General features: G+C 40.4%; 2 protein-coding genes across 4 annotated transcripts in view; one reads left to right on the forward strand and one right to left on the reverse strand.

The window, feature by feature from the left end:
- Positions 1 to 21,615, forward strand: part of FERMT2 (fermitin family member 2) — a 96,036-nt gene that overhangs the window by 43,868 nt on the left and 30,553 nt on the right. For all 3 annotated transcript variants that reach the window (XM_011999717.1, XM_011999716.1, XM_011999718.1), the window contains one exon: positions 15,266 to 15,400. In XM_011999717.1, the coding sequence (XP_011855107.1) occupies positions 15,266 to 15,400 (135 nt within the window). The remainder of the gene's footprint in view (positions 1 to 15,265; positions 15,401 to 21,615) is intronic.
- Positions 4,600 to 5,293, reverse strand: LOC105553596 (60S ribosomal protein L9-like). The gene has a single exon (XM_011999715.1). It carries the CDS (start codon positions 5,268 to 5,270, stop codon positions 4,704 to 4,706), a length of 567 nt encoding a protein of 188 aa, XP_011855105.1. The 5' UTR covers positions 5,271 to 5,293; the 3' UTR covers positions 4,600 to 4,703.

The raw sequence follows: 21,615 nt of genomic DNA on the forward strand, positions 1-21,615 counted from the left end.
TTGTGAATTACTAGCTATTACGACCTTCATTTTGCCATTTTAGTGGTTGCTCTAGGGTTTACAGTATATGACTTTAACTTATTCACAGTCTACCTTCAAATAATACACTACTTCACACATAGTATAATAACCTTACAGCAGTTTAGTTTCATTTCTTCCTTCGTGTCCTTTTTGTGTCATGTATTTTACTCCTATATATGCTAAACCCTACAATGTTATTTTCCCCCAAAGCAGTAAAGTATTTAAAAATGAGCAAAATGGTCTTTCATATCACATATTTCCCGTTTTTCAGTGCTCTTTATAAGTATCCTTTCCATGTGGTCTCCTTTTTCTTAAGAACTTCATATGCCTCTCTTTTTATAGTGCAAGTCTACTGGTGATGAAGTTTTGACCTTTTGTTTATAGAAGTTTTGATTTGGTCCAGGCACAGTGGCTCATGCCTACATGTAGTCCCAGCACTTTGGGAGGCCAAAGATCACTTGAGCCCAGGAGTTCGAGACCAGCCTGGGCAACATGGCGAAACCCCATCTCCAAAAAATACCAAAAAATTAGCTGGGCATGGTGGCATGCACCTGTAATTCCAGCTGCTTGGGAGGTTAAGCAGGGAGGATCGCTTGAGCCTGGAAGGCAAATGTTGTAGTGAGTTGAGATTGTGTCACTGCACCCCAAATTGGGCAACCGAGTTAGACCCTGTCTCCAAAAAAAAAAAAAAAAGAGTTTTGATTTTGCCTTCATTTTTGAAAGATACTGCAGCTGGGAGAAGAATTCTAAACTTCCCCTCACCCCCTAGTAATTGATGTCCCTCAGTTGTCTTCTGATTTGCATAATTTCAGAGAAGTCTATTATTGTTCCTCTATGTTTTGTGTCTGCCTTGGAAGATTTTATCTTTACCCTGGTTATCAGCAATTTGATTATGATGTGTCCTGAAATCATGTTTTTAAGGTTTATTCATGTCTTCGAGTCTATTGATCTTTCTGCTGCTAATCTGCTGTTAATCCCATCCAGTGCCTTTTTCATTTGAGATGTATTTTTCATCACTAGAAGTTTGATTTTGGCTTCATTTTTATATAGATTTTTCATTTTTTTCTTTATTATGTTTGTTTTCTTCTAGTTTCTTAAACATGGAATATCTTTATATAGCTATTTCAGTATTTTTTATCTATCATCTGAGTTATTTGTGCTTCCCCGCCCCCACTCTTTACTCCTGGCTGTGTGTCATTATGCGTCATAGTGGCTGGATTTTTTTGTATTGAGTAGTCTTGACTTTTTTTTCTGGTCACCAAATTACTTGGAATTAGTTGGATTCTTTTGCTTTGAAGCTTTATTAGGGTAGACCAGAGGCAACATTAGCCTTAGGACTAATTTAGCCTCATTACTGAGGTCATAGTCTTCTGAGGGTGGTTCTCAGTACTCTGTGTAGAGGTCTTTCTGCTCTCCTTGATGGGAACATTAACTCTTTTAGCCGTTGGTTCTTTCTGCAGTCTCTGGTAGCTTCCTCTTAACAAATGCACAAATAGGATTCAGCTGGACTCCAGGAAACACCTCTGCAGACCTCCAGAGCACTCTCCGTGGAGCTCACTTCTCTCCTGTCCCCTGCCCCACACGTTCTAGCCACCTTGTCATACCTGAATGCCATTCCAGATCTCTCAACTCTGCAAGACCAGGGCCCATGCGCCCCTCCCCTGCCCATAGGCAGTAAGCTGGTGCACTCAGTTCATCCTTTTAGTCTTTCTTTTGTATATCTTGTTGCCTATTGTCTGAAAGTGTTTTTCTTTTCCTTTATTTCTTATTGTTTAAATAAAACAGGAGAGTAAATCAAGTTCCTGTTACCCCAACTTACTTGAAATCCTCCATTCTTAATTCTTCCTAGATATTCTTCTAGCCTTGCATCTTTCTTAGAAAGCCATCATATGCTCATTGAAGCATTACGTATAATAACAAAACCATTTCTTTAACCAAAATTTTAAACTGAAACACACTCAAGGCTGAACTCATGGTATTCCTTTCCAAATCTCTGTGCTCCCTCCTCCGTCTTGTCCGCCTTCCCCCAAGCAATCACCATAGTAGTAAAAGGCTTTTCCATCCCAGGTACACATACCAGACACATGGGAGTCATCCTTAGCATTGCCCTCTTCCTCACCTACACATCTCATTATCACCTCCAAATGTTTGTTTTGCCTCGAGGGTATGTCTTCAGTCTTTCCACTTCTCTCCATCTCCACCCTCCACCCCTCCGGTATTCCAGCCACCACCTCTTCCTGCTCCAGGAGCCTCCTAAGCAGTCTCGTTTATCCATTCTTGTTCTTTCCAATGCATTCTTTATTCAGTAAGCAGAAAGATTTTTTAAAATTATTTTTTAATCAAAGCAATAAATGCAGAATTAAAGTAAAAAAGGCTTGTACCATGAAACTACTTTCCTGCCTGATTTCTCCCCAGTGCCTGGTTGCATTCCCTACCACTTTCTACTATTTTACTGTTTCTGGCTTTTATTTTCATAATTCTAAATATGTGCTTATACTGTTACTTCTTATCAATTTTAGATATCTGTTGATGTTTTTCTACTCAATCCCTTTTTTTTTTTTGAGATTAAGTCTCGCTCTGTCCCCCAGGCTGGAGTGCAGTAGCGCAATCTCGGCTCACTGAAACTTCCACCTTCCTGGTTCAAGCGATTCTCCTGCCTCAACCTCCTGAGTAGCTGGGATTACAAGCGCACTCCACTACACCCAGCTAATTTTGTATTTTTAGTAGAGGCGAGGTTTCACCATGTTGGTCAGGCTGGTCTTGAACACCTGATCTCAAGTGATCCACCTGCCCTGGCCTCCCAAAGTGCTGGGGATTGCAGGCATGAGCCACCTCACCTGGCTTCAACCCTTTCTTCTTTATTATAACTGTTATAATTTTTGGCTGAATCACTGTCATTGTTGACATTAACAAAGCAGACATTTTTACTTTCCGAGCCAAAATGTGTATTTTTACCTTTCCTATCTCGTATGCCTTTTTTTTTTTTCCCCTCCTTTTAGAGATGGGGTCTCACCATATTTCCCAGGCTGGTTTCTTTTCTTTTCTTTTCTTTTTTTTTTTTTTTTTTTTTTTTTTTTTTTTTTTTTTTTTAGGAAGAGTCCTGCTCTGTCACCTAGGCTAGAGTGCAGTGGTGCAGTCTCGGCTCACTGCAACCTCCACCTCCTGGGTTCAAGAGATTCTTATTCCTCAGCCTGCCGAGTAGCTGGGATTACAGGCACATGTCACCACGCCTGGCTAATTTTTGTTTTTTTGTGTTTTTTTTCCTGAGACAGAGTCTTTATCTGTCACCCAGGCTGGAGTGTGATGGCGCGATCTTGGCTCACTGCAACCTCCACCTCCCAGGTTCAAGCAATTCTCCTGTCTCAGCCTCTTTAGTAGCTGGGGTTATAGGTGCGTGCCACCATGCCCAGCTAATGTTTTTATTTTTAGTGGATTTGGGGTTTCACCACGTTGGCCAGGCTGGTCTTGAACTCCTGACCTTAGGTGATCTGCCCACCTTGGCCTCCCAAAGTGCTGAGATTACAGGCATGAGCCACTGTGCCCAGCTTAGTTTTTGTATTTTTAGTAGAGATGGGGTTTCACTATGTTGGCCAGGCTGGTCTCAAACTCCTGACTGCAGGTGATCCACCCACCTCGGCCTCCCAAAGTGCTGGGATTTCAGGCGCCAGGCTGGTTTCTAACTCCTGGGGTCTCAAGCAGTTTTCCCATCTTTGCTTCCCAAAGTGTCCTATGTCTTTTTACTATTTGCTGCTTTTGCAACATGTATCGGTTGCTGATTTGTTTACTTTCTGTTATTCTCCTTAATTTTCAACGTGATCAAATACATTTTCAGATTATAGTCAATCTCCCCACTTTTCTTTTTTTCTTCCTAGACATCCTCTTGCACTCTGGGGTGGATATTTTCTTGGCCAAGGTGGAAAGTCACAGCCCTAGGACTTACCTTCAGCATTATCTTCTCTTCTCTCTTGTATTTTATCTTTTGAGTTTTCCTCAGTGTTAATTTGCTCTCTCATGTTGGTGGAATTCTCCATCAGGATAGTAAGAAAAAGGTGAATGGGATGTAAATTTTTGAGATACTGTGTTTGTCTTTATTCTGCCCTTTAATAGAATTGTTGGATCAAAAATTATTTTTCCCTCAGAATTTGGAAGTCATTGTTAAATTATGTTTTGGCTTCCAATGTTGCTATTAATAGTCCTGATAGTTTTCTTTTTTTTTTTTTCTTTTTTTTTTTTTTTCCTTAAGAGACAGGGTCTTGCTCTGTTGCCCAGGCTGGACTGCAGTGGCACAATCACAGCTCACTCTAATCTCTAACTCCTGGGCTCAAGCAATCTTCCTGCTTCAGCTTCTCAAGTAGCTGGGACTACAGGCGTGTACCACCATGCCTGCCTAATCTTTTAATTTTTTGTAAAGACGGGGTATCACTATGTTGCCTAGACTTGTCTTGAGCTCCTGACCTCAAGCAGCCCTCCCACCTTCATCTCCCAAAGTGCTGAGATTACAGGCATGACCACCATGCCTGGCCTCCTAATAATGTTCTTGAGTTTGTTTGTTTGTTTTATTTTTTATTTTTTCCAAATCAACAGGTCTTTTATTGCATCATTTAAATATCACAAATAGGTCTTAGGAGTCATCTGATATCTTTTTTCTGTAGCTGGATAACTCTTAGATCTTATTCATTAGCCTACTGAACAGTTCCTTTTTCAGAGACATAGATACCATCCAAAAATTTCCTGATATCCTTGTTTTTAACTGTTGTGACTTGCTGAATCAAAGCCGCTGAATTTGAAACAAGCTTAATGTCATTTCCTTCAAAGATTAATTCATCTTTCTGGGCTTGAGATACCGAACAAGCAATACGTGGTCTCATCCAAACCCTGCGGATGTATTTTTCACCCAAGAAATTTCGGATTTCAACAAGAGACCCATTCTCCTGGATAACGACGTTGATGGGGAAGTGAGCATACACAGACCTCATCTTGTAATGGAAGCCCAGTGTAACACCCTTGATCATGTTCTGTACATGACTACAAATAGTCCGAATGGTAGCCAGTTCCTTTCTGTTACCCCACCATTTGTCAACCCGAAGCCTCTTTTTTTTCTTTCCAAGAAGGCTGAGTTCTACATTGATGTGATTGAAGTCCCTCCCCAGGGTTCCTCTGGGGCCCTTCACGATAACTGTGCGTCCCTTCAGAGTAATGTCAACATTTTCTGTAATGTCGACAGTCTGATTGCTGAGAATGGTCTTCATTCTTGCAGTAGATGCAGCAAAAAAAGCTTGAGTTTTATTTTTAATCTTTTTTGTAGACTGCCTTTTCTCACTGGAAACTTTTGGGATCTGTTCTTTTCCCTGCCATTTTGAAATTTTCTAACAATGCGCCCTGCCTGGTTAGGGTTTTATTTTCATTCATTGTGCTGGAGACTTCTGACTAGGGGATATTGCTTGTATTTATGGGGAGTTGTTTCATAATATTATTTCCTTGATAATTTCCTCCTCTTTGTTTTCTCTGTTCTCTCTGTTACTGTTAGTCAGACATTGTTCTTGGATGGATCCACTTGCTTGACCTTTTTTTTTTTTTTGGTGACTATCACATTTTAATTTTCAGTGTTTTGGGTTTTTGTTTTTTGGTTTTTTTTTTTGTTTTTTGTTGTTGTTGTTGTTGTTGTTTTGAGACAGAGTCTTACTCTGCCACCCAAGCTAGAGTACAGTGGTGTGACCTCAGCTCACTGCAACCTCCATCTCCCGGGTTCAAGTGATTCTCCTGCCTCAGCCTCCCAAGTAGCTGGGATTACAGGCACTCACAACCATGCCTGGCTAGTTTTTGTATTTTTAATAGAGACAGGGTTTCACCATGTTGCCTAGGCTGGTCTTGAACTCCTGACTTTGGGTAATCCACCCGCCTCGGCCTCCTAAAGTGCTGGGATTACAAGCATGAGCCACTGCGCCTGGCCAGTTTTCAGTGTTTCGTATTTCTATCTGGATGTTTGTTACACAGGTATTCTTAAATATATTTAAGATTTGTGGACTTTATATAAGTTGTACTTCAACAGAATAGTGAAAATAAATGGAAAGGACCCTTCCCCCTCCATTGTTAATATCTAAAGTCTCTTTCTTAATCTGTTTTTTTTTTTTTTGAGACAGAGTTTTGCTGTTGTTGCCCAGGCTGGAGTGCAGTGGTGCGATCTGGGTTCACTGCAACCTCCGCCTCCTGGGTTCAAGCAATTCTTCTGCCTCAGCCTCCCGAATAACTGGGACTACAGGCGCACTCCACCACGCTCAGCTAATTTTTTGTATTTTTAGTAGAGACAGGGTTTCACCAGGTTGGCCAGGCTGGTCTTGAACTCCTGACCTCAGGTGATCCACCCACCTCGGCCTCCCAAAGTGCTGGCATTACAGGTGTGAACACCACCTCTCATTGTTTTTTATATTGTCCTGTTTATCTCTTCTAGATGTCATTGTCTTTTTCTCAGCCTCTTCATTAAGCATGTTGTGTTTTGTTCTCTGTAGTCTGCGTCGTGTCTGTTTCTCATAAGTTATTTTTCTTTTTGTTTGGTCTCTTGTCTTTCCTGTTGGAAGGTTTGTTAGTGTTGCATTGCTGCCATAACAAATTACCATAAGTTTAGCAGCCCGAAACAGCACGAATTTATCTCACAGTCGCTGTAGGTTAAAGGTGTATGTATACACAGTGGCTCACTCATGTCCTCTGTAGACTCTTGAGTGGCTGAAGTTAAGGTGTCAGCAAGGCTGCATTCCTTCCTGGAGGCTCTGATAATGAATTTTGCGTGGTAGAATTTGGTTCTGTGTGATTGTAAGACTAAGGTTCCCTCTGGCTTGTCTGCCAGGGGTCATTCTCAACTCCTAAAGGCTCTCCACATTGCTTGTGGCCCTCTTCCTCTATCTTCAAAGCCAGTAACAGCAAGTCAAGGTCTTCTCTCCGAATTTATCTGACCACTCCTGTCTCAGCTCTCTTCTGCCTGCCTCTTCTGTTCCTGAGGCCTCATGTCATTACATTGGGTTTACCCAGATAACCCAGGATAATCTCCCTAAAATGAGTTGATAAGTAATCTTAATTCATTTGCAAAAACTCCTCACAGCAGTACCTAGATTGGTGCTTGTGTAACCATGGGTAGGGATCTTAAACCTTTAGTATTCTGCCCACCACAGAAGCCTTTCTCAAGTGTCTAGTAATCATTGGCTGTCTGTTCATATGTTTAATGCTGGGGCACTTTTTTTTCAGACGGAGTCTCGCTCTGTCACCCAGGCTGGAGTGCAGTGGCGCAATCTCGGTTCACTGCAAGCTCCGCCTCCCGGGTTCATGCCGTTCTCCTGCCTCAGCCTCCTGAGTAGCTGGGACTACAGGCGCCCGGCACCACACCCAGCTAATTTTTTTTTTTTTTTTTTTTTGTATCTTTAGTAGAAACGGGGTTTCACCATGTTAGCCAGGATTGTCTCCATCTCCTGACCTCATGATCTGCCCACCTCAGCCTCCCAAAGTGCTGAGATTACAGGCAGGAGCCACGCCCGCCTGGGACATTATCATTGCCTTATAGGAAGCTCTATATTGTATGGATTTTAGCTCATCATCCCTCTGTAAGGTATTTAGACAAATTGAGCAAGCTTTTTCAAACATCAGTATCTAAAAGATCTTTTCCCTAGGGCTATTCAGGTTCTGCTTGTAAAGGATCCTAAAGGGTGTGTGTCTGTGGAGTAGGTTACCTGAGTTTAATTCAGTAATGGAACAGGAAAGGGACGTTGGGGCGGACTAAATTTTTTCAGGTAGTCTGTTTTCTGTGCCTCGGTTTGAAGATTAGAACAGTGAATCAGGGTGTTTCCCATTGGTACCTACTTCTACAAACACCTTGGTTTTATATTTATCCAGTTTACAAAGTTACTGTTCCATCTGACTTCTGCCTCCCAAAACTTTTATGAGATTTATTATCCAATATTTTCTTCCATTTTGGGGGCCCTTATAGGTTTATGTTTTCTTTATTTTTTACGTGTTTTTAAAAAGGAGTGAAAATAAATGCACATATTCAATATGCTTTTTTAACCAGAAAGCTTTATCTTCCCTGAGAACCCTTCTTTATCTCAGTTTCTCAATTCCTCACCCTCATGCTTTTTTATATGTGTAGTATTTATATAGCCTGTATAGATTAGACTAGATTTGTCTTCTGTTTGGTAACATGCTAATTATAATAAACATTAAATTTCATTGCTGTGACTGGGTGTAGTGGCTCAGGCCTGCATTCCCAGTATTTTGGGAGGCTAAGGCCAGAAGATTGCCTGAGCCCAGGAAGTCGAGGCTGCAGTGAGCTGTGATCACACTAACACTACTTCATTCCAGCCTGCGTGACAGTGAGCCCCTGTCAATTCATTTCTGTATATTCTGTTATAGAGGTTCTAGAGCACTGCTTTGTGTAGTGCCTCATAAATGCTAGCTTATCCTTATTGAAATGTAAAATTGAGCATAAATTAGTATAGTATTTTGGTATGGCCATTTTAAAGTTTTCATGTCTCACAGTCCTCTGGGTATGTTTTATTTTGATATAAATTCTGTTTAATTATTTATTCTCTTCTCCAGCCCCACTCTTACACATTTAGAAATCTTATACAGATTTCTAAATCTATTCATTACTTCTTGAGACAAGGCATACAGTAAATCAGTAAGTCCTAAATTCTCATGTCAGTGAAATAATCAGTGTCTTAATGTGGAGAGTTAGGTTTACTTCGTTATTGTTGTAATGAAATGAAAACCACTTATTCATACTTCATATGCAGCCAATGGCTACCCACTTCCAATATGGAACTACCTACCATTAGAAAAATAAGAAGTCATTCTTCCTACCCTTCATTCTCTCCCTTCCCCAAGCTAGTGATTATCAAGAAGCTCGAGGCTGGGTGCAGTGGCTTACACCTGTAATCCCAGCACTTTGGGAGGCCGAGGCTGGCTGATCATTAGGTCAGGAGATCGAGACCATCCTGGCTAATACTGTGAAACCCCATCTCTACTAAAAATACAAAAACTTAGCTGGGTGTGGTGGCAGGCACCCGCAATCCCAGCTACTCAGAAGGCTGAGGCAGGAGAATTGCTTGAACCCGGGAGGCGGAGGTTGCAGTGAGCTGAGATTGCGCCACTGCACTCTCCAGCCTGGGCGACAGAGCAAGACTCCGTCTCAAAAAAAAAAAAGAAAAAAAGCTGGAATCAGAATTGCCTACAGAACTTCTATAAAACAAGCTGCTGGAGCCCTGAGCTACTGCAAAAATCTGAGGATATGGCCCCAGCATGTATTTTTAATATTGTTATTATTGATTTTACAAGCAATTCTCATGGGCCCATCTAGTTAAGAACTGCTTTATCTACTTAAGACTGATGTAAAAGCTACTTAATAATCTTTTACTAATGTAAATATGCATATTATTATACATTTAATACTACCTGGTTTGTGAGCCAGACAGAAAATGACCTAGGAACAAAAATACATTTGAATCATGGAGTACGGTGACTCTCAAACCTCGGGGATATGCCGGAAACATTTGGGAGAACTTTTCGAAATGTAATGCTTGCTTTACTGTCTCCCACTAAATAGTGCCTGTGATGACTTTGATAGAAGCATATCATATCTAAGGCATGAGATTTGTTATATAAGGATTTGTTATTTATACTTCAATACTTTTTAGATATTTCATCACATACTAGTACTTCATTTACTTTGGAGAAATGAAAGGGTGGAGAGATAGATTACTCCACCACCACCCTACCTCCACTTAATATTGAAGCAGTATAGACAACTGCTTATTCAGAGGCTTGGAATTTTCTAATGCCTTTATTTTATCCCCGTATGACACCATTGGCATTTAAAGCTGAGGAATCATTGTGAATTAAAAGTAGAATTCATAAATCATTAGATCTCTTCACGTGTTAAATCTTATTCCTTTAAAAATAACTCTAGGAAATCATGATGCAGCTGTATTAGATAAATCTTAGGTTCAAAAGATACACTTGAAATCACTTCTGAGTTTCTGAACCTACCTAATTATAGCAATCATTGCTAATCCATGAAACCCCAAGAATTACATTTGAGGATAAGCGGGTTAACTTTATAACCTAAATATACAAGAACGAAGAAAATATTTGATTTTTAATTGTGTAACTTTAGCTGAAAAATGCTGTAGTATGTTTTTTAAAAAAAAAAATCAGATATGCCTAGATGCTTTCAAGAAAGTGGCAGAATTTAAGGAGCAAGTATTTACTTGTTAACATGATTTCTGCTCTTTACTAGATATACTTACCCGAAATTTATTAATAATTGAAGAGCAGTTATAGTCACCTACTCTGTGGTCACATATTCATTCAGGATAGTTCTTCTGTTAATTCCATTTTCAGGTTTCAGAAAACCCATCAGAAAATAGCCTGTAAAATACAGAACAAAATGAAAACCTAGTTATGTCCCAGAGTGTTCCTTTCTTTCTTTCTTTCTTTCTTATTTTTTGAGATGGAGTTTCACTCTTGTTGCCCAGGCTGGAGTGCAGTGGCATGATCTCAACTCACTGCAACCTCCGCCTCTTGGGTTCAAGTGATTCCCCTGCCTCAGCCTCCGGAATAGCTGGGATTACAGGCATGCGCTACCATACCCAGCTAATTTTGTATTTTTAGTAGATACGGGGTTTCACTGTGTTGACCAGGCTGGTTTCAAATTCTTGACCTTAGGTGCTCTACCCGTCTCAGCCTCCCAAAGTGCTGGGTTTACAGGCGTGAGCTGTCGTGCCTGACCCAGTGTTTCTAACAGAAAACCAGACCAAAACCCATATACTTATTAAAATAATTTATTTGGGCTTGTTATTTAAACATGGACCAAAAAAAGAAGAAAGTTTTTTACGTGCAAATTAACTTTGATTTGAAGAAATCTTACAGAAAAATGAGAAAAGAAAATATATATAAATTATTAAAAACACATGAAAAGATGTACGTTACTACTAATCAAATACATAAAACAAGAACATATATCCATCTTCCATCTTTGCCTTAAAATTATATTATAACCTTTAATCCAGTAATTCTACTCCAGTGAATTCTGAAATAAAATATGGACAAAGATGGACATAGATGTTTGTAGAATTATTAAATATTATTTATAATGGGCTCAATATTAGAAGAATGATTAAATTATGATTTATTTACATAGAATATTACGCAGTTGTTAAAACCATCATTTACTAGTCATATTTCATCTTTTATAAGCACATTTTATTTTTTACCCTGTCTTATGGTACTGAAAGAACACATTTTAAATGATTCAGTTATTTATATTTTTTTGCCAGGGGGGGTAACTTCCAAGTTTCTACCATGGTGTGTGTGTGTGTGTGTGTGTGTGTGTGTGTGTGTGTGTTATTTGTTCTGGAGATGGTCTTGCTCTGTCATCCAGGCTGGAGAGCAGTGGCCCAGTCACGGCTCACTGCAGCCTGGACACCCAGGCTCAGGCAGTCTTCCCACCTCAGCCTCCCGAGTAGCTGGGACTCTAGGTGTGCACCACTATGCCTGGTTAATTTAAAAAAAAACTTTTTTTTTTTGTAGAGAAAAGGTCTTCCTATGTTGCCCAGGCTGGTCTTGAACTCCTGAGCTCAAGCACTTCTCCCACTTTGGCCTCCCAAAGTGCTGGGATTACAGGCGTGAGACACCTTGCCTGGCCTCTCTTGTTAGCCGTTTTATAATTAGAGGAAAAACATTAAGACACAAATACTTACAAAGCATTTGTTATGTATCATTTAATTTATACAACTACCTCCTGAGGCACTGTTCTCATTTGAGATGAGGAAACTCAGACACTGACAGGCTGAGTAGCTTGCCCAGAGTCATACAGCTAATAAATAGTGGAACTAGGATTTGAATCTAGGTAGTTTGGCTGTGTGCTTCCACCTTAAATTGTGCCTCATCAACTCTGTGGCAGCATGGTAGGATCCTAGTTTCAGGTCCCCTACAAACAAAAAGCTTTCTGAATTTATAATACTGGGTTGAATCTAGTGGATGTCATGGGCTCCTAAAGCTGTAAACTGCCACATGTAAAATTTTGATCCAGTAATTAGCAGTCTACAGCTTTACAAGTTTTGTAGTGATATGAATTGTGTTGTCTGTTTTCTTCATACGCTGGCATATAGTGTAGTGCTGCAGACATTGTGATACTCAGTCATGGGCTGCATAGCAACATTTTGGCCAACGATGAACCACATATCCAATGATAGCTCCTTAAGATTATAATGGAGTTGAAAATTTTCTGTCTCCTTGTGATGATGTAGCTTTTGTAACATCGTAGTGCAATTACTTTATTTTTAAAATAAATTTTAAAAATAAATGCAGCGACCGGGCGCGGTGCCTCACGCCTGTAATTCCAGCACTTTGGGAGGCCAAGGCGGGCGGATCACGAGGTCAGGAGATCGCGACCATCCTGACTAATAACAGTGAAACCCCACCTCTACTAAAAATACAAAAAATTAGCCGGGCGTGGTGGCGGGTGCCTGTAGTCCCAGCTACTGGGGAGGCTGAGGCCGGAGAATGGTGTGAACCCAGGAGGCGGAACTTGCAGTGAGCCCAGATCGCACCACTGCACTCCAGCCTGGGCCACAGGGCAAGATTCCATCTTAAAAAAAAAAAAAAGGTGCAGTGGCTCACATCTATAATAGATCCCATTACTTTGGGAGGCCAAGGAGTTTGGAGACCAAACTCTTGGAGCCTTGGCATCATGACAAGACCCCATCTCTACAAAAAATAAAATGGAATTGCCTAAGGACACATTTCTCAGAACACATCCCCATCCTTAAGTGACGCATGACTGTAGACCTATTGCTTCTCCTTTCTGCGGCTTTTCTTTTTTACTGTTAATTTTTGGGTTCTTCATCGTTTCACACTGTTTTTTAATTAACTTTGTTGTGGTATAATAGATACAATAAACTGTATCTGTTTAAAGTGTAAAATTTGAGTTGTGACAGATACTTATACCTTTGAAACCACCACAATCAACATTCAGAATATTTCTGTCACCTGTCAAACTTCAGCTCCCAGCAAATTGATCTGCTCTCTGTCACTACGGATTTGTTGGCATTTTCTGGAATTTTATGAATGGAATCACATATACTCTTTTCTAATTTGTCTTCCACTTAATAAATTTGAGAGTCATTCATTTTATTGCATGTGTCAATAGTTTGTTTCTTTTTACTGATTGATGAGTTGTGTTCCATTGTCTAAGTAGTATACCATTGGTTTGCAAATATCACATTTTTGTTTATCCATCTGGGTTATTTTCAGTTTTGGCTTTTATGAATCAAGTTATTACAAATGTGCTTTTCATCTTCTTGGGTAAATAATTAGGGGTAGAATGTCTTGAGTTGTGTGGTACATGTATGTTTATACAAAATTGCTGAGCTGTTTTCAAAAAATTGTCTCATTTAATAGTCCCACCAGCCGCTTACGAGAGTTCAAGTTCCTCTTCACATCCTCACTGACACTGGGTAGTATGTCTTTTTAATGCTGGCCTCTCTGATGTGTGGATACCGCTATCTCACTGTGGTTTTAATTTGTATTTCCCTGATGGCTGATAATGTCAAGTATCTTTTCATGTGCTGCTTGGTCATATTTCTTTGATGAAGTGATTGTCCAGATCCTTAGTTCGTTTGTCTTCTTGAGTTGTTTGGGCTCTCTATGTATTCAGAATACAAGTCTTTTGTCAGATATATGCGCTGCAAATATGTTGTCCCATTATGTGCTTGTCTTTTTGTTTTCTCAACAGTGTCTTTTAAAGAGTAGGTAGGTTGGGTTTTTTTTTGTTTTTAAATAAAGGGCAATTTTTTTGTGGTTCCTTTTTTGTGTTGTCCTATCTAAGAAATCTTTGTCGTCTTATGCTTCTAGTTTCATTATTTTGGCTGTTGTGTTTAGATCAGTGGTCATTTAGAATTAATTTTCGCATATTGTTATAAGGGTTAATGGTCTTTAAAAATATACATATGAATCATTGTTCAGCACTTTGTTGAAAAGGTTTTTCCTTCGCCTTGAATTGCCTTGGTATCTTTGTCAAAAAATTCTGATCACCCATATGTAGGCCTGTTTTGGGGGCCCACTTCTGTTTCATTCATCTGTACGTCTTATCATAAAGCCAGTAAGTGCAGTATCTTGATTGATACAGCTTTATGATGTCTTAAAATCAGTTAGTGCAAGTCGTCCAATTTTGTTCTTTTTAAGAATGTCTTTGACTATTCTAGGATTGCTCTCATTTTCATATAAATTTTACAATCTGTCAATTTCTACAGAAAAGCAAATTGGAATTTTGACTGGCATCTCATTAAATCTTTAGCTTAATTTGAGGAGAATTGACTTCTTAACAAAATTGAGTCTTGCAATTTGTGAACATGGTGTGCAATATGTAATATTATATGCGTGTGTGTGTGTTTACTTGGGTCATTTTTAATTTCTTTTGTTATTTTCATTTAACCATTTTGCTTGTTATCAGACTCCTCAAATGAAAATAGATCAGCAACTTGCAGCCATTTGATACAGGGCAGAATATTTGAATCAATTAAAATTTGGGATTTGGGGCCGGGCACGTTGGCTTATGCCTGTAATCCCAGCACTTGAGAGGCCGAGGCAGGTGGATCACCTGAGGTCAGGAGTTCGAGACCAGCCTGATCAACACGGAGAATCCCCATCTCTACTAAAAATACAAAATTAGCTATGCCTGTAATCCCAGCTACTCGGGAGGCTGAGGCAGGAGAATCACTTGAACCTGGGAGGCGGAGGTTGCCGTGAGCCGAGATCACTCCATTTTGCACTCCAGCCTGTGCAATGAGAGTGAAACTCATCTCAGAAAAAAATATTGGGGTTTGGTAATGATTTAAAAGTATCATGACATTTACTTCATTTATCATGTGTACGTTATGAGTGAAGGACATATAAATCTCAATTTTTCTTCCAGTTTTAGATAAAAAATAAGTATATAAATAAGGGCTTCTAATATTTTTTCTGTACCCTAGTAGATTGTTATCTCCACTTTGAGGTCATTACATTGATTATATAGTTAGGAATTAAGAATGCTTTGGGTAGTTTATGTGTCATAATCAGTATTTTGTATGACATCAATGTCTGACACAACTCAGACATACAGAAGGAAGTTACAAATTCTTATCTTGAAACAGTAGATTTGCTAAATGTAAAGTGTTTAAATTTTCCTTTGTTCTAGTAAAACAATGTATTTTTTTAACAGATATCAGACACCCCGAAGAACTTTCTCTCTTAAAGAAACCCAGAGATCCAACAAAGAAAAAAAAGAAGAAGCTAGATGACCAGTCTGAAGATGAGGCACTTGAATTAGAGGGGCCTCTTATCACTCCTGGATCAGGTAAGACTTTTACCAAGCAACGGGCTCAAAGTAAGAACTGTGGACTGTGTACCTTTGTCTTTCTGGTGGTAGGTAAATGGATCATGTAGGTCAGGAAGAGTGGTCAAGTTAAAAAAACAAAAACTTCAATTAGCCAGGCATGGTGGCGCGTGCCTGTAGTCCCAGCTACTTCGGAGGCTAAGGCAGAAGAATTGCTTGAACCTGGGAGTCAGAGTTGCAGTGAGCCAAGATCATGCCACCGCACTCCAGCCTGGGCGACAGAGCGAGACTCCGTCTCAAAAAAAACAAAAACTCTCCTTCAGCATTTTTCTCTGTCCTGAAATCGCTATCCAGTGTCGGTTTCTCTCATGTGCAAATCGTCATGTCCAGTGTTAATAGTTGAATCAATAAAGAGCAAGCCCACTTCTCTTGTTCAGAGAGTCAAAAAGGAATAGTATCAGAATTGGACTCAGGCAGAAATTGGAAACTTTTTAGTATTTAGATCATGAAAACCACCACTATTTAATTAATGCATTATTCCTTAAAACCTTACTGAAGGTCGGGTGTGGTGATTCACGCCTGTAATCCCAGCACTTTGGGAAGCCGAGGCAGGCGGAGCATGAGGTCAGAGAGCGAGACCATCCTGGCTAACACGGTGAAACCCCGTCTCTGCTAAAAATACCAAAAAAAATTAGCCGGATGTGGTAGCACGCACCTGTAGTCCCATCTACTCGGGAGGGTGATGCAGGAGAATCACCTAAACCTGAGAGGTGGGGGTTGCAGTGAGCTTGAGATCATGCCACCGCACTCCAGCCTGAGCAGGAAGAGCAAAACTCCCATCTCAAAAAAAAAAAACAGCAGGCCGGGCACTGTGGCTCACACCTGTAATCCCAGCACTTTGGGAGGCCAGGGCGGGCAGATCACCTGAGGTCAGGTATTTGAGACCAGCCTGGCCAATGTGGTGAAGCCCCATCTTGACTAAAAAATACAGAAATTAGCCGGGCGTGGTGGTGGACACCTGTAATCTCAGCTACTTGGGAGGCTGAGGCAGGAGAATTGCTTGAACCCAGGAGGCGGAAGTTAAAGGGAGCCAACCTGGGTGACAACTCCGTCTCAAAAAAAAAACACACACACACACACAACAGCCTTGTCTCTGCTTCGCATATTCTGGTTTTCTGGCCTTCCTACCTTTTTTCCTTAAAGGTTTTGCTCCTTTGAGGAGCTTTCTTAGATTCCCTTTCATTACTTTTCCAATCTGAATTAGGAATCCTTCTGTCATAAGTCAGCAGACTTTCTGGGTTTGGTATTGTTATCCTGTGTTCTTCCCTGCTAATGTGAGCTCACTGCATGAAGGGGCTGTCTCACCTTTTTGTCACCAGAATCTAACTCAGCATATGGCATTCAGCAGGCATGCAGGTAATATCTGTTGGGAAGCTAGGTGGCTAATTAATTAGGTTATATTGTTCTTTAATTGTGGGCATATACCTGGACTGAACATTGCAGTTTCCCATGTTTCCATCAGCCACAATTTATAAATCCATTACTTAGGATGGGTCCCTTTAGCAAATATCTAAATTAATCTTACTAATTTAGTTCATTCTGGTTTTTTAAATTCTGAGATGATGATGATGATACTAGTAATGAAAGCAACACTTACAGAGCACTTACTGTGCAGTGCCCACTTTACCCATGGAAACCCATCTAATTTTCACTACAGCTCTTTGCAGTAGATTCTGTTAATACCCACATTTTGAGGATAAGGATAAGAAATTATGGCACAGTAAAAAGTCTTCTAAGGTCACAAATCTTGTAACTTTTCTGTATTTATGTACTGATTGCATTTTGAAAGATACAAAGAAATAAGACAATCCTTACTCTTAAGTAGTTTATAGGTTAGTGGAAAAACAGTTACTATACTTAAGGAGGTAATATGTAAATATTAAATGACTTTTATAGAAGATAATGTTTTCAAAATTCAGAAAACAGTTCCAAACAAAATTTGTGAATTCAGCTTTTAAGTTCCAGTGGTCAGGTTTTTGATGGGAAAAGGCAGTCCAAGCAGAAAGAATGATCCTAACAAAGAACATCCTTGCAAAAACACAAGATATGAATAAATGAGTTGAGCCAGTTTATGGGGGAGAGACCTCCCAGCTCCTTCAGGATAACATTGGAACATATTTAACAGCAGACGATGGAATTCAGGCTAGGGCATTGTAGAACCATTGGTTTCTGAATATTTTACAAAATTATCAAATCATTATTGTAGAAAGAGTATCAAATTTACTTCCAGTCAGTAATTTGTACAGGAGGGAATGTGGGGAAGGGTTGCTGATACTGGTGGAAGCCTGTGGGTTGAGGAAGAGGTAAAAGAGAATAAAAGGGGCTGGTCGCAGTGGCTTACGCCTGTAATCCCAACACTTTTGGAAGGCTGAGGTGGGTGGATCACGTGAGTTCAGGAGTTCAAGACCAGCCTGGCCAACATGGTGAAACCCCATCTCTACTAAATATACAAAATTAGCCAGGCATGGTGGCGGGTACCTATAATCCCAGCTACTCTGGAGGCTGAGGCAGGAGAATCGCTTGAACCCGGGAGGCAGAGGTTGCAGTGAGCCGAGATTGCGCCACTGCACTTCAGCCTGGGCTACAGAGCAAGAATCTGTCTCAAAAAAAAAAAAAGAGAATAAAAGGTTATGTCCATGTGATATTGTGACATAGTAAGAAATATATATAGTCATGTGCTACATAGTGATGTTTTGGTCAATAACAGATCACATGTATGACGGTAGTCCCATAAGATTATAATACTGTCTTTTTTTTTTTTTTAGACGGAGTCTCTCTCTGTCGCCCAGGCCGGAGTGCAGTGGCGGTGATCTTGGCTCACTGCAACCTCCGCCTCCCGGGTTCAAGCGATTCTCCTGCCTCAGCCTCCTGAGTAGCTGGGATTACAGGCGTGCACCACCACACCTGGCTAATTTTTTGTGTTTTTAGTAGAGATGAGGTTTCACCATGTTGGTCAGGATGGTCTCGAACTCCTGACCTTGTGATCAATCCACCCACCTCGGCCTCCCAAAGTGCTGGGATTACAGGTGTGAGCCACTGCGCCCGGTGTTTGTTTTGTTTTTTGTTTTTTGTTTTTTTTGAGACGCAGTCTTACTCTGTCACCCAGGCTGGAGTGCAGTGGAACTATCTTGGCTCTCTGCAGCTGAAATACAGGCAATTCTCCTGCCTCTGCCTCCTAAGTAGCTGAGACTATAGGTGCACACCACCACACTCGGCTAACTTTTGTATTTTTAGTAGAGGGGTTTCACCATGTTGGCCAGACTGGTCTCGAACTCCTGGCCTCAAGTGATCTACCCGCCTTGGCCTCCCGAAGTGTTGGGATTACAGGCGTGAGCCACCGCACCTGGCCCTGTATTTTCACTCTACCTCTTCTATGGTTAGAGATGTGTAGATACACAGATACAGATACTTACCATTGTGTTACAGTTGCCTGCAGCATTCAGTACAGTAACATGCTGTACAGGTTTGTAGCCTGTGAGCAATAGACTGTGCCTTCCATATAGCCTGGGTGTGTAGTAGGCTATACCATCTGGGCCTGTATGAGTACACTCTATGATGTTCATACAACAGTGAAATCCCTTAACGACGCATTTCGCAGAACTTATCCCTGTTGTTAGTAGACTCATGACTGTACTAACCTTTGTCATTGCATCATTGGGCTGTTCCTGTGCTGCCCAATTTTTGGCTAGCTTGTGCCCAAGAAGAGCATCCTTACCAATTCTTACCCTCCCCAATCTTAGGCTCCCTTGTTCTTTTTCACCCAGTTCCCTTTTCACCCAGACTGCAGCTGCTTTTATTTCTGCTCTGTGTACCATTCCTCAGTTCTTTCCTTTCAGATGCTTGACCTTTGGACAGCTTTGAATGTCCTAAGGGACATTTGTGGCCTCTTTATTTGTAAGAGATCCTTTTCAGAAAAAAAAAAAAATATTTTTATTAAAACATTGCTATTACTGACAACCACATTTATTGAGCAACTTCTTGTCCAAAACACTACATGTAATATATTTAATCCACACAGTTAAATATATTAATTGAATAATTCTGAAAAATCGGTAGCCTGAGAAGAGAAACCCAGAGTGGCTAAATCACTTGTCTGGAAGCTGATCCCTGGTAACTGGTAGAGCTGAGCTGTAAGCCCAGGCTCATCCCGCTTCCAAGCTAGAGCTTACACCATTGCACTATGCACACACCCGTCTCCTTCCCCCTTCTATCCCTCACGAGTACATACAGACCCATAATTTTAGCAAATATGTCAGTGGCCGGGGATGCCACAATCTAGCTTTTATTTAATTTTTGTAGCCTTGTTTACCTTAAAGAAAAAAAAAGTTAAAATTTAAATTCTCTAACAAATCTTTAATACTGTACTCTACATGAGTAGTGGCAATCTGAATCATCCCATATCAATAGAAGTGATAATGCTGAATGTTTCTATAAGTCTTAGAGTTAGAATTTGGAAAGCTGAGGAGGTTTTGTTGCCCAGAAACCATGGGTGAACACCAGTATGCATAGAAATTCTTGAGAGTATGCTGGTCCAGGAAGCAGGAAATCTTAAAATTTTTACATCATACAGAAATGGCTAGAAGCAAACCCTGTGACTGTGAAAAATAAAATTATCAGCTTAGATCTTACAAAACAAAACGACAAGAAGCTACTGGTAGAATTGGAAGCACTGGATAATTTTGTAATAGTTCCAGAACTTACTCATTTTTGCTTCTGTTCTCTTCAGCTTGGTGATAATGTCAAAATGTAGGAAAGCTGATTAGTATATAACTTAAGCTAATGAATAAGCATGATTGAGTTAGCATCAGTATTTTCAATGAATTCTTAAGCTGGGCTGCCTTGATTAAGACATAGTAATTTAGATTGAACAACCCACTAATACTTTTTCTTTTAGAAGTCACAGCTAATATGAATACTAGTCCATATTTTAAAAATACTTTTGTTTGGTAGTAAAGTGGGTTGCAAACCAAAATCACAAATAAGCCTTATGGTTTGTTTTTCCTCTTGGCTGTCTCTGATTTTTAATGGTTGGAGAGTAGTGTATACTGTTGATACAAACAGAAGAAATATATGAATTTATATTCTAGGAGAAAATTTAGCCACATAGAAATAAACATATATAATGTCAGGTTTTCCCTCCTCCATGGTCAACAATTTCAAAATAGTAAATAAGTTATAGGGGCTGGATGAGGTAGCCATGCCTATAATTCCAGCACTTTGGGAGGCCGAGGCGGGCAGATCACCTGAGGTCATTAGTTCAAGACGGGCCTGACCAACATGGAGAAACCCCGTCTCTACTAAAAACACAAAAACTTAGCCGGATGTGGTGGCGCATGCCTGTAATCCCAGCTACTCGGGAGGCTGTCTTGAACCCAGAAGGTGGAGGTTGCAGTGAGCCAAGATCGTGCCGTGTCACTCCAGTCTGGGCAGCAAGAGCAAAACTCCATCTCAAAATAAAAATAAATAAGTTATAAGTATTATTGAATACATAATCTTTCACTTGATCGCCACAAAACAAAATACCAGCAGTTTTGGTGATGTCTTCATTTTACTTATGAGGAAATAATTCTACAAGGGTGAAGTAATTTTCCAAGATCACAAAGCTAATAAGGAATAGAGCTAGAATTCACATCCAGGCTCCAATGCTCATGCCTCTAACCATTAAGTAACACCATCTCTCCAATTCATTTTTTTTTTTTAAGAGACCCTGTGTTGCCCAGGCTGGTCATCAACTCCTGGCCTCGAGTGATCCTTTCACCTCAGCCTCCCAAAGTGCTAGATTATGGGCGTGAGCTACTATGCCTGGCCATAATGTTTATTTTATGAATTATAATAGGAATGTTTGCTAAATTTTTTCTTTCTTTCTTTTTAAGGGACAGGGTCTTGCTATGTTGCCCAGGCTGGTCTCAGACTTCTGGGCTCAAGTGATCCTCCTCCCTCCGCCTCCCAAGTAGCTGGGACTACAGGCGCATGCCAGCATGGCCAGCTAATTTTTCTATGTTTTGTAGAGATGGGGTTTTGCCATGTTTCCCAGGCTGGTCTCAAGCAATCCTCCTGCCTTGGTTTCTCAAAAGTGCTGGGATAGCTATTCAGGAGGATGAGACAGGAGAGTCAGTTGAACCTGGGAGGCGGAGCTTGCAGTGAGCCAAGATCGCACCATTGCACTCCAGCCTGGG

The sequence above is a fragment of the Mandrillus leucophaeus genome, unplaced genomic scaffold (assembly GCF_000951045.1).
Source record: "Mandrillus leucophaeus isolate KB7577 unplaced genomic scaffold, Mleu.le_1.0 Scaffold60, whole genome shotgun sequence".
Taxonomy (NCBI): domain Eukaryota; kingdom Metazoa; phylum Chordata; class Mammalia; order Primates; family Cercopithecidae; genus Mandrillus; species Mandrillus leucophaeus.